This window comes from Gossypium hirsutum, chromosome D10 (genome assembly GCF_007990345.1).
Source record: "Gossypium hirsutum isolate 1008001.06 chromosome D10, Gossypium_hirsutum_v2.1, whole genome shotgun sequence".
Lineage (NCBI taxonomy): Eukaryota > Viridiplantae > Streptophyta > Magnoliopsida > Malvales > Malvaceae > Gossypium > Gossypium hirsutum.
In genome coordinates, this window is record NC_053446.1 from 54,075,669 (window position 1) to 54,089,403 (window position 13,735).

At 34.9% G+C, this 13,735-nt stretch overlaps 1 protein-coding gene across 1 annotated transcript; it reads right to left on the bottom strand.

Moving 5' to 3' along the window:
• Window positions 1-1,934: 1,934 nt before the first annotated feature.
• On the bottom strand, window positions 1,935-6,186 carry LOC107916254 (flap endonuclease 1). Its single transcript, XM_016845413.2, has 17 exons — window positions 6,026-6,186; window positions 5,808-5,924; window positions 5,634-5,692; window positions 5,420-5,479; window positions 5,215-5,268; window positions 5,052-5,100; window positions 4,908-4,955; window positions 4,674-4,739; window positions 4,534-4,584; window positions 4,185-4,304; window positions 4,028-4,112; window positions 3,841-3,922; window positions 3,625-3,739; window positions 3,472-3,528; window positions 3,334-3,380; window positions 3,198-3,252; window positions 1,935-2,147 (listed from the first exon to the last, which is right to left on the bottom strand). The coding sequence occupies exons 1-17, from the start codon at window positions 6,035-6,037 to the stop codon at window positions 2,073-2,075; spliced, it is 1,152 nt and encodes a 383-aa protein (XP_016700902.1). The 5' UTR covers window positions 6,038-6,186; the 3' UTR covers window positions 1,935-2,072.
• Window positions 6,187-13,735: the final 7,549 nt, after the last annotated feature.

Consider the following 13,735-nt stretch of genomic DNA (forward strand, 5'->3'; position numbering starts at 1 on the left):
ATAGGAGAATGACAATATCGAATTAGGAAAATATCGATACCCTTGTTTTAGTATCGATATTTGCGTGATTGTTTTGGAAATTTTGTTAAGCATGTTTAATCATTATTATAAGTTCATTTAAAGTATTTTTGGCATGTTCTAATGATCTCAAAAAGTTCAATATACATACATTATTGGACCTTTTGAATAACAGTCGAGAAGACCTTATGAAACTTGAATACTTTCGCATAGAAGATGTCAAATAAATATTGGGCATTCTAGAAAAGAAGTAGAAAAAGCATTTGGAAATTGATTTATTAAAATTTTTAAATTGATATATATTTGATTAAAAATTTATAAGATCACTGATGAAGAGGATGATTTTTTAATAATGTGACAATTTACCATAAGTATGACATGAGACAGTAGTGTGGCATCTTGATATTTAAGTTTGATGACCAGGCCAAGTATAGGATGTTACATTTCTAATAAGAGAATGACAAGTCAAATTTGGATAAAAATGACGTGGAATCATAATTTCATACAATATTTTTTCTTGTATTTAGTGATCCAAATATATGGATATAGCAAAAATTATAGTATTGCGTTAAGAATTTTGGTGTCTAAATCCGGAATTTGACGACCTGTCACCATTGACTGCCGCCCTCCAACGAACGACCAATACTAAAAATCAACCTTAACATTATTTTTTCTATTTTCCTAATCTGACATCAATTTTATCAAAATAAGTATTAATTTTCCTAGATTTACAACTAAACTTTCGAACTCTTTTTCTTCGATCACTATTTTCAGTCGTCGGATCGGTCTAAAATTTAAGTATGTTGCCTCCTCTTAAACTATTATTTCATTGTTTGGATTTGTCAAAGTGACCTAAAATTTGCATGAGAAATCAACAACTCCCCCTCTCTTATTCTTCAAGAAAACTAATTATTTCTTTTGCTTTTGTTATTCAACATTGATTTTTCAACTTGAAAAAAAATTCTTCTCTGTTTTTGCCTCAAGATTCAAAATGATTGAGAAAATTTTGTTTGTATGAAAGGATTTTCATCTCCATTTTTGTTTGCACGGAGAAATTTGGGTGTTAAAAAAATGAAAAGATTCTTAAAAAATTTCTTTTGGTGTTGGTTTTTATTTGAAAAAGAGAATAGCTTTGAAAAATATTTTTTGGGTTTAAGCTCTCAATGTAACACCCTACACTCAATCTGAAAGACAATCGAATGCACAATGTTACATTGATTATCGAAATAACCTCAAATAAATCGAAATAGATAAATTCACGATTATTGAACGTGTTAAAATGATATTTATAAGCATTCAAACATATTTGATAATAGCTAAACAAAATTACAACTAAAATGACCTTAAAAACAACATTTGAACTCAAAATGCCAGAAACAAGAGTTCAGTACCGATACCTAACCCCTATGCATCAATACCTTAACCAATAATTCAGATAGACTATTACAATGATCTAGATTCCGATACATATATCTATGTTCCAATATCTCATAGTTCAATAGGATAATTCAAGATTAAATCTCAAAAGATGATTGATCATAGTGATTGAAGTAAAATTCAAATAATTTATTAAATTTGAGAAAATCCAAAATCGTAACTTTAGTTTGATAAAGTATTTGTCTCCAAATTTTACTTAATCATGGTTCGACACAAGTTTGTGCGATGGGTGAAAACAATGTTCAAGAAACTTCATTTCATTCTTGAAAAAATAGAATGGTAGAGAAAAAGGAAATAAGAGTTATATTACCACCCTACTATATATTTTTCATAGAAAATTAAGATAATAACATTATTAATGGTTGGTGAATTTTTTTCAATCAAATTTAATTTGTAATTTTAAAGTTCTATACTGTACTCAGAAATCAAACAAATTAAGTGAAGCTACCTCTACTTCCAAATGTATTGGAGCCAGCACATACACTAATCAAAGATCAAAGTTTCCAATTTACTAAGAAACTATAAAACCCATAAGTTAAAAAAGTGAAAATTCATTACAAAAAACAAAACAGTCCAAATCCCATACAATGCAGTTGCTCTGCTCACCCCTAATTCAACTATTTCTTTTTCCTACCACCACCAGCCTTGAGCTTTTTACTATTAGTTTCTTTACCTGTCTTCTCAGGTATTTCCTGTCACAGTGGTAAAAAAAAATTCATGTAGAGCACAATATTCTATTAAAATAAACAGTTTAACAAGTGACCAGAAGACAAATACAGTTTCAGCCTCGTGAGCAAAATGGAGACACTGCGATAAAATAGCTAACAGGATATACAATAATCCAAACTTTCTTACCCTAACAATCATTGAATAAAAGGAGTTCTACGCCTTCTAATCATCACAAGTATCAAAGGTTCTTATACTACGTTCACTTTCCTATTATTAACGGTATTAATGATAACGATAACATTAATATAGTGTTCAATAACTAAGATGAGCACAGATTTGTTCTAAGGTTCATGGTCTTCAATAGCCTTGGTAATTTTGGATATAACATGATTGCATCACATAGGAAAGAAAGATTAAAACACGAGATAGCATGAGAAAATTATACACGAATAAGAACGATTTGTTAACATGTCAAAATTTCTCCAACACAAATTCTTAATGTGCCAAGATTTATATAACACGGTTTAACACATCAATATACAAGAAAACAAGACATAAATATACGAATTGCCAAGTCCCGTTTCAGTTTCATGAGCAAAGCAGAGACAACCCTTGAAAATACTAGTGGAGAGAATGTCTTGAGCTTAGAGTTCATTAAGGAAATTAAAGCGTGCATTGGGTTCCTTGTCAACCGTGCACTGAACTTATAAAAGCCAAATACCTTTCATACTTTTCCCTTCATAAAGATTATCTAACACCAAATATATTTCTCAACTTCTTTTTCCAAAAAAAACACCAACCTTTGTACTTTTTATATGACCCCTTTCTATTATTAAAATAAAAATATTATAAAACAACAAAACCCCACGTAAGACAAACTAAGTTATACAAGGCCAAGCAATAAAAAACATAACAATATGTACCCAAAAATGCAGAATTAAAAGAAAAATGAAGTTGCATGATACATGAAATGCAACCAGTCAAAATAAATAAAAATGCACTGGATCGGCCACCAGGTAAGAAGAAAAGTACAATATAGTGATAGTTAATCAAAATGCTTAGTGGAGCTATACCTTTCGTTTAATTGGTGCAGATGTGTTAGCAACTGGCTTGAAAAAGGACTCTAGTCTGGAAAGAGAAGGGTAATGACATAGTAAGCATTAGAACAGAAACTTATAACGTCATTTTATGTAACTATGCACTACTTACCGGCCCTGTGAAGACTTGTTCTTGGCTGCTTTAATTTTCTCTACTCCCTAGTGAACAAAAGAAATAAAGATGAAAAGATTTTTTTATCAATTTAACCAAAAAGATCATAACAATTTGATTTAATAAGAGAGGAAATACCTTCGTCAGTCTGTCAATATTGAATCCATTTTCATTCACCAGAAAGGTAATCAACCCCTAGAAAAAATTGACAAAATAATGCAGCTGTATTAAACAAAGATAGGTTACACATCCCCTAGAACGATATATGTAATTAGGATAGGAATTACACACTTCAAGATCTGGAGGACTCCACTTCATCTCAAGTTGCTCATCGTCCATGCAGACTAATGGTTCTTTAAAAAGCCGTCGAGCCTCTTCATATGGCCAATCATCAGGTATTGAGTACCTGAATATGAAAAATGTTTTTATTCATATAAACTAAAATTAGTTAGCGTACAAAAAGAAATCTGTGTAAATCATTCTACACCACACATAAACAATCCAGACCTCTCTTTGTTTATGTTCTGAAGTATTTCCTCTATAGATCCATGTTGACGAATTAGCTTTAAAGCTGTCTGTCCCCCAATACCTGGTAATAGCTTGAGAACAACGTCATATACCAGCTACATAACCCAAATTTTGAGTGAATCATGTAACATTAAGGTCAGACACTCTAAAGGAAACCCCAGCATACCTCGAATACTGTCACAATAATCACATCCGGAAAGAATGCACAAGTCAATGAATTGATCCATTGTAAGATTCAGCTCTTCCAAAACCTAACATACATCTCCGTTAGAAAATCAAACTCAAAATCAACAAAGTACATGAGTGTATAATGCTTAAAGCACCTTTGCAACATCAAACTCCATGACTGGAACTTTTCTTGAGCTAGGGTCCATTAAGTGTCTAAGAAATTTAGGAGTTCCAAAGGTTAAAGAGTCCATGTCCTCAGAAGCCACAGCATAAACCTGATAAATATGAAGGCATGATTTCAACTCCTAAGGCCATATATAGTACTAGGTTATCAAGAATAAATGGTGTATATACTAAAAATTAAATAGGCTGCATCTTAAAATGGCATTAGAAAAAATTTGAACTTTTTCAATCTCATAAAGGTAAATAGAATTATTACATGTCAGTTTTCAGGACTGGTAAGCCCCTAAATAAACAACTTATCATGACCTACTGGATACTTGCCTTTCCAGATTTGCAGAGTGCAGCACATTGAGCCTCTGCTTCAGAAGGAGCCTGTGAAAAAATAAAACAGAATTCCGTAGAATGAATCTAGCTTCTAAACCCAAAACTGAAAACCCCACATTCAAACAAAGTACACTCACATCAATCACAGGCACCCCCATAAGTCTTAAAAGCCGTTTACAGTCTTCATTATGCTGCCTTGTCACCTGGAAACAGTAGAGAGCAATAAAGCCAACATTGCACTTTGGCACAGTTCTATTTTAACCAGATCTTTTGTATTTATGTCATGACTAAACATCCAGAAATAAATACCAAATAAAACAGTGAGCTATCACATCTACTATTGGGAGAAAATGGATGAGAAAAGAACTCACTTTTACTGTCCGCTTGCTGAATTTTTCAATGTCCTCCTTATTTCCAGTCTAATAATAAAAACAACAGCACCTTAATTTTCCGTAGTGGTGAAACAACAAAAGAAAACTTTACTTATCACTCCATGTGTGACCAAAGAAAAATACCTCCATGGCTTCTTGCAAATCCTCAGTAGCATCTGCCCTCTTTGAGTAACTACATGACAAATTTAGTATAAAAATTATGAAAATGCAACATTCTACTCATCAAGCTCCGGTCATATTGAAGGAAACCAGCAAAAAACAATTTGAATAATTTGCAATAAAGTACCGCTTAGCAAGCTCTTGTTTTTTTAAATCTGGAGGCTGCCCATCAAAAACATAGCTGAAAGAAAATACCACAAGCATTAGCAAATAAAAGGCCTTTGGGATGTGGTACCGTTATAGGCAGCATAAGGCAGAAAATATCTGTGTTAAAATAACTGACTAATTAACTTCTAAGGACAATGAAAAGAAAAGGGAAAGAAACACATTACACAGGTTTAAGCCCAGCTTCAAGAAGCCGAATTGTCCGAGTAAACATGCCTTGCAAATGACTAAGGATTACGCCAGCAGAACCCATGTAAACATTTTAAGAACCAAATAATGAAAATGTAATTGAAAAGGTAAAAAATAAAATAAGAATCAGCTAACGATAGTTTTGAAAGATAAAAAAGAATTAATGAATGAAGAGAAAAATATATTAAAAACCTGGTAACTTCACCGGCTTCATTGGTGAGCATTTCAGTCCCCATACGACCCACCACAATCTACAGTCAACCCAAAATTTAAAAAAAAAACATTATTAGTTAGTCTTAGCTCTCAAATGGATATAAAAGAGAAAACTTTCATTTTTTTTTCTTTTCGAGGGAACAATATACGAACGAGAAATTGGTAAATGCTCATGCTGGCGTCGATGGCAATCTTGCGGCCGAAATAGCTCTCTAATTTCTGTTCCTTCATGGCCTTTGGCGCATTGTCTGCTAGAAGCTTCGTTAAACCCTAATCATGAAATTCAAATGCCAAAACATCGATCAATATTCAGATAAAGAAAACCCCAATTTAATTATTCAAAAAAAGTTAGAAACACTTAAAAAAATCACCTTAATACCCATTGCTGGTTGAGAGAGAACGTGGAAGAGCAGAGGAGTAGTGACTACAACCGTTAAGGATTTGGCTTGGGGTTTTGTGGAGAAGCTAAAGTGAATTTCCTTCGCTGTGTTAGAGAGTTTTTCCCTCCTTTCCAATAACTATTACTATACAATGACACAAGCTTCTGAAATTAATTTGGGTAAATTGCATCACAGGTCACCAAAGTATGATTAAATTTATATTTAGTCATTTAACTATAAAAAGTTACAAAATAATCCAGAATCCAGCAGCCAACATTTACGCCAACCTCCCCTCACCGACCACCATTCGCCAACAGTTTAAGCCTAAAAAATACATCCTTAAACTCATTTTTTCTTCCTATTTTCAAACTTAACTCCTGTTTCATCCAAATTATTGGAACCCACCCATTGTTTGAAAAGTCAAAAAGGGTGGGCACCGAAAGTAGAAAGTAAAATTGGTTGGCAAGTTGGGTTAAAAGTTAGCATGGGATAATTGCAATTTTGGTCCCTAATTGTATAGGGACATTGCAAGTTGATCCTTGAACCTCAACTATAAATAGGCCTAACCATTTCTTACTTTCTTCATCTCACACTTGCCATTCTCTACTTAAGGCAATTGTTCTCTCTCCCTATTTGTAAACTTTCACTTGTATTTTTGGAGTGAAATATATTTGGTAGTGCCCGAGGACGTAGGCAAAATTTGCTGAACCTTGTTAAAATTCTGGTGTTCTTTATTATTTGTTTTGCATATTTTGTGAATATGATTGTAGTGATTTATTGTGCTATTAAATTACGATAGAGGGATATTCTGGCTAGGAAAGACTTGGTATTTAAGTGATCTTCGTGATCTACCTCTCTTTCCTGGGAATTGAACTTAGTGTGATTTTTCAGTACAATAATTTTACTCTTTCACACGCTTCCGCGCAACAATTGGTACCAGAGCCAGGTTCGTACTTGGGGAATACGACCGTTTACGATACTATTCACGTATACGGCACTATTCACGTATGCGGTACTATTTACATATACGGCACTATTCACGTATACGGTACTGTTCACGTATACAGTAGTTGGGATTGAGGAGAAAATGGCAGCAGCATCGTCATCAGCAAGGACTACTGTGACAAATGCAAAATTTGAAGTAGAGAAATTTGACGGTACCAATAATTTTGGTATGTGGCAGTGTGAGATCCTGGATGTCTTATGTCAGCAAGAGCTGGATATAGCCCTTGAAGAAAAACCTGACAAGATGGATGACAAGGAGTGGGCCAAGATCAATAGACAGGCGTGTGGTACAATCCGCCTATGTTTGGCCAAAGAGCAGAAGTACTCCGTCATGAGGGAGACATCAGCGAAGAAGCTGTGGGATACATTGGAAGAAAAGTTTCTAACGAAAAGTCTTGAAAATAGGCTTTATATGAAAAAGAAACTTTTTCGGTTCACGTATGCACCCGGTATGTCGATGAATGACCATGTGAACTCATTCAATAAAATTTTAGCAGACTTGCTAAATTTGGATGAGAAATTTGAAGATGAAGACAAGGCATTATTATTGTTGAATTCCCTTCCTGATGAATATGATCATCTTACCACCACATTGCTTCATGGGAAAAATTCAATCACATTTGATGCAGTCTGTAGTGCGTTGTATAGATCTGAGACTCGAAAGAAAGATAAAAGAGATCACAGAGATACAACTGCAGAAGTCTTAACAGTAAGAGGTCGTTCACACAGCAGCAAACCTGGTAGAAGGGGTAAGTCCAAAGGGAGACCCGCCAAAGATGAATGTGCCTTTTGTCGTGAGAAAGGGCATTGGAAAAAGAATTGTCCTAAGTTACAAAAGGGCAAGTCTATTTCTAATGCATGTGTAGCGGAGCATGATGAGGAGTCAGACTTTAGCTTGGTTGGCATGGCAATGGCATGTCAAACGGATGAGTGGATATTGGATTCGGGATGTACTTACCATATGTGTCCTAATAAGGACTGGTTTTCTAGTCTTGAAGAACTAGAAGGTGGAGTTGTTTTTATGGGCAATGATAGTGCCTGTAAGACAATGGGTGTAGGTACAATCAAATTGAAGAACCATGACGGCTCAATCCAAGTTCTGACAGATGTTCGCTATGTACCCAGCTTGAAGAAAAATCTCATCTCATTAGGGGCCCTAGAATCTAAAGGGCTCACAATCACTTTGAGAGATGGATTACTAAAGGTAGTAGCTGGGGTATTGACGGTGATGAAAGGCACTAGAAGAAATAACTTGTACTATTTAAATGAAAGTACAGTTATTGGATCAACATCAACAGCTTCTGCGAAAGATGCAGATTCAGAGGCTACCAGGTTATGGCATAGGCGATTGGGACATGCTGGTGAAAAAGCTTTGCAGACTTTGGCGAAGCAAGGCTTGTTGAAAGGTGCAAATTCTTGCAAATTGGAATTCTGTGAACATTGTGTTCTGGGCAAGCAAACGAGGGTAAAATTTGGTTCAGCAATTCACAATACGAAAGGAATTCTGGACTATGTTCACAGTGATGTGTGGGGACCTACCAAAGTGGCTTCTTTAGGAGGTATGCACTATTTTGTCACTTTTCTTGATGATTATTCAAGAAAAGTATGGGTGTATCTAATGAAAAGAAAAAATGAAGTTTTGGATGCATTTCTGAAGTGGAAGAAGATGGTGGAGACTCAGACAGGTCGAAAGGTCAAACGACTTCGATCAGATAATGGTACTGAGTACAAAAATGATCCATTTCTACAAGTATGTCAAGATGAGGGCATTGTGCGACACTTCACTGTTCGAGATACACCACAGCAGAATGGGGTGGCAGAACGCATGAATCGGACTATACTGGAGAAAGTTCGATGTATGTTGTCCAATGCTGAATTGGGCAAGGAATTTTGGGCTGAGGCAGTTACATATGTGTGCCATCTAATTAATCGATTGCCATCAGCTGCAATAAATGGAAAAACTCCTATGGAGATGTGGACTGGTAAACCTGCTACTGATTATGATTCTTTACATGTTTTTGGTTCCACTGCATATTATCATGTAAAAGAATCTAAGTTAGACCCAAGAGCAAAGAAAGCATTATTCATGGGTATAACTGGTGGTGTAAAAGGATACCGTCTCTGGTGTCCTGATACAAGGAAGATTGTTTTCAGTAGAGATGTAACTTTTGATGAATCAACCATGATGAAGAACGAGGATTCACAAAAGGATGACAAAACCAGTAGTACTTTGCAGCAGGTGGAGTTTGAAAAGGTTAATGATGATCCAGCTAATATTGAAAGAACAAATGATGAAGAAGTTTCGACCCAAGAACTTCTACAGCAACAAGATTCAATTGCATATAGAAGGCCAAGAAGAGAGATTCGTAAGCCTGCTCGCTTTGATGATATGGTGGCCTATGCACTTCCAATTGCAGATGATGATGTTCCTTCCACTTACACAGAAGCAATAAGTAACTCTGATGGTGTAAAGTGGAAGCAAGCTATGAATGAAGAAATGCAGTCTCTTCATAAAAATAGGACTTGGGAGTTGGTGAGACTGCCCAAGGGAAAGAAGGCAATTGGATGCAAATGGGTATATGCAAAGAAGGAAGGATTTCCTGGTAAAAATGAAATTCGATACAAGGCTAGATTGGTAGCAAAGGGTTACGCTCAGAAAGAAGGAATAGACTACAATGAAGTGTTTTCTCCAGTTGTGAAGCATTCGTCTATTCGAATTTTGCTAGCCTTGGTTGCGCAATACGATCTTGAACTAGTTCAGCTTGATGTGAAGACAGCATTTTTACACGGTGATTTGGAAGAGGAAATCTATATGACTCAGCCTGATGGATTCAATGTTGCTGATAAAGAAAATTGGGTTTGCAAACTGACAAAGTCGCTTTATGGATTGAAACAATCTCCGAGGCAGTGGTACAAGCGATTTGATCAGTTCATGAAAGGGCAAAGGTACACAAGAAGTAAATTTGATCATTGCGTATATTTTCAGAAGCTACAAGAAGGAACTTTCATATACTTGCTCTTATATGTTGATGATATGCTGATAGCATCTAAGAGCAAAGTTGAGATTGAGAGATTGAAGACTCAACTCAATCTCGAGTTTGAGATGAAAGATCTAGGTGAAGCTAAGAAGATTCTTGGCATGGAAATATGTAGAGATAGAGCTCGTGGCAGAGTTAGCTTGTCTCAGAAGCAGTATTTGAAGAAAGTACTACAGCAGTTTGGCATGAACGAGCAGACCAAACCTGTAAGTACCCCGTTGGCTTCTCATTTCAAGCTTTCTGCACAACTATCTCCTTCGACGAATACGGAACGAGAATACATGTTGCAAGTTCCGTATTCTAATGCAGTGGGTAGCTTGATGTATGCAATGGTGTGTACAAGACCCGACATTTCACAGGCAGTTAGTATAGTGAGCAGGTATATGCATAATCCTGGAAAAGGACATTGGCAAGCTGTGAAATGGATTCTACGGTATATTCAGAAGACCGTGGATGTTGGATTACTGTTCAAGCAAGATAATACACTTGGTAAAGGTGTTATTGGGTACGTTGATTCTGACTATGCCGGTGATTTGGACAAGCGAAGATCAACCACCGGTTATGTGTTTACACTTGCTGGAGGACCAATAAGTTGGAAGTCTACACTACAGTCTACAGTTGCATTGTCAACCACAGAAGCCGAGTACATGGCTGTAACAGAGGCTGTAAAGGAGGCTATTTGGTTACAAGGTATAGCTAAAACCTTGGGGTTGGTTCAGGAGCATATTAACGTGTATTGTGATAGTCAAAGTGCTATTCATTTAGCAAAGAATCAAGTCTATCATGCACGTACAAAACATATCGACGTACGATTCCATTTTGTGCGGGAAATTATTGAAGAGGGGAAAATTTGTCTTCAGAAGATCAAGACTGCAAATAATCCCGCAGATATGATGACCAAGGTGGTAACAGCAACCAAGTTCGAACATTGTTTGAACTTGATTAATATCCGGCAAGTTTAACAGTTGAAGAAGGCACTATCAAGTATTGTTGTCAAAGGCAGAAAGAATTGTGTGAAGATAAGATTATCCTAATCAAATCTTCAAGGTGGAGATTATTGGAACCCACCCATTGTTTGAAAAGTCAAAAAGGGTGGGCACCGAAAGTAGAAAGTAAAATTGGTTGGCAAGTTGGGTTAAAAGTTAGCATGGGATAATTGCAATTTTGGTCCCTAATTGTATAGGGACATTGCAAGTTGATCCTTGAACCTCAACTATAAATAGGCCTAACCATTTCTTACTTTCTTCATCCCACACTTGCCATTCTCTACTTAAGGCAATTGTTCTCTCTCCCTATTTGTAAACTTTCACTTGTATTTTTGGAGTGAAATATATTTGGTAGTGCCCGAGGACGTAGGCAAAATTTGCTGAACCTTGTTAAAATTCTGGTGTTCTTTATTATTTGTTTTGCATATTTTGTGAATGTGATTGTAGTGATTTATTGTGCTATTAAATTACGATAGAGGGATATTCTGGCTAGGAAAGACTTGGTATTTAAGTGATCTTCGTGATCTACCTCTCTTTCCTGGGAATTGAACTTAGTGTGATTTTTCAGTACAATAATTTTACTCTTTCACACGCTTCCGCGCAACACAAATCAGCTTTGATTTTCCTAACTACACCCTGTGCTTCATTTTCACCACTAGGATCTTCCAAAAAAAGGCATCAAAGAACTCAAAACTTGTATAGGCAAGAGAGAGTACGAAGTAAGGTTTTGAAGGGGTCACTTCAGACAGGTTTTTTTAGATTCTTTGAACCCTCCATCATAGTTTGATTAGGCTCTGTTCAATTCTAGATTTTTTTTCATATTATTTTGTTTTGATTTTTAAATTTTATTTTGATAAAATGAACTTTATTTTATGGCTTTTGAATATTATTTGACAAATTTTGAATGCATATTTCATAAATATATTTAAAAACCAATAATTTTTTAAGAATTTTTAAATTATTTTCACTATTTTAAATTTAAAATATTTATTTTTATATCGTAATTAATTATATATTAAATAAAAATAGAATTTAGTTCGATCTAGTAACCGCGATTTTTAAACTTACATTCTATAAATCGTCCAAATATATTGATTCATGTTAGTTTTCGTTTTAGTCGATTTTCTTGCTTAACCCTAAGGTTTTGGAATAAAAGGGGTCATGTACCATAGTGTTAGTGTTAGTGTGCATGAGCTTTTATAAGCTTCGTTCTTCCTGCCCAAGGACAAGTGCCTTGTATCTAATAGTTTTGCGTAAAAGCTTCCATCCGAAAATTTAAGGCAACCAAATCCCTTGTTCATTTCATACTAACTACTTGAGTTGAATAAGAAGCTCATAGTAACTTCAATAATAAAGGAAAAGGTGCTTCGTAGAAGAGTGTGTGCCATGCAAGGGAAATTCCCTTGTGAGGCCTTTGAGGTCTGTTCCATTATGTGTATGGGAAACTAGCTAGCCCTTGGTGGGGTTTTTTTTATTTTGGATAGCCTACACATTAATCTTATTTGTTTGTATTTATTTGAGTTCAAGGTCATGCTTATTTATTTAATGGGTGTTGACAATATGAATTGAAAAACTATTTGCAGTACAAAGATCGGTGTGAATTAGGGTTTAACAGAAATAAAAGAGGTGAACTTAACTTTTCTTGTCAAATTGGGTTGGAGATTGACAATCGAAGATGAAACCTAATGGGCGCAAATCCTAAGAAATAAATATTTACTTGACTCAACCAAGCAACACTCCAATACAATCAGAAAAAACTCTTATCATTGTTAAACATCCTCTATGCTAAATTTATCATTTAAGATAGTGGTGTAAATGAGACATGTGGACTTCTAAGCTACTTGAGTTTGACTCAAAAATTTGAAATTGATTAGGTAATTGTTGTGTTGAGTCAAGCTCAATCTCAAGTAGCTCGAGCTATTAAGTGAACTAGACTTGAGCACCTTAATGTCCATTTTGAATAGCTCACAAGCTTAATTGAACTTTTAATTTTTAATATATGTTTTTAATTTTTCTATATTATTAAATTATAGTTTACCCTTATTATATCTATCTATAGATATATTAAGTCATTAACCGTGTTAATGTCACGAGTCAATCAAATACCAACTAGGTTGGGAAAAGACTAAAATACTCTTTATGTAGAAAGTAAGATATATTATTGTGAGTGTGATGTATACACGGATGGGTTGAAACTCATAAATTAATTTCACCAAAGTTGTAAAGTTTCAACTCTAGAAGATCAGTCGACTTGCAATGCATTTTTAGATGGGATCCAAGCATTTCTTGGTTGAGATATGTTCTAAATGGTAAAAATATATATCTCTTAGCTTTGAAATGCACTTTGAATCGCCTTATTTCAACTTCGAAAGCTCAAGATATGGCTATTGCAGTGAAGATTACACAAGCAGAAAATTTTGGACATGTTCATTGTAGAAATTATTAGTTTTAGACTTTTTTTTAGCTTTTAAATCATATTAGGGTGAATAATAAAACTTAATTTTGATTATATATAAGTCCAATAATGTATTTATTAAGTCTTATATTGTAACATCCCTCGCCCGACCCGATCGTCGGGTTTGAGCTATAGGATGTCACATCCATTGCCGAAACAAAAACTGTCAAAAACATTATAAATAAATCATTTAAACATTCAAACATTCCATAAACTC

Bases quoted from the DNA above. Each gene is read 5' to 3' on its own strand.
- LOC107916254 (XM_016845413.2), bottom strand. The intron at 4,585-4,673 runs GTGAGTGTACTT...ATTTTTTCACAG, and splicing joins TGGGGGTGCCTGTGATTGAT to GCTCCTTCTGAAGCAGAGGC. The intron at 4,113-4,184 runs GTGCTTTAAGCA...GATGTATGTTAG, and splicing joins TGGAGTTTGATGTTGCAAAG to GTTTTGGAAGAGCTGAATCT.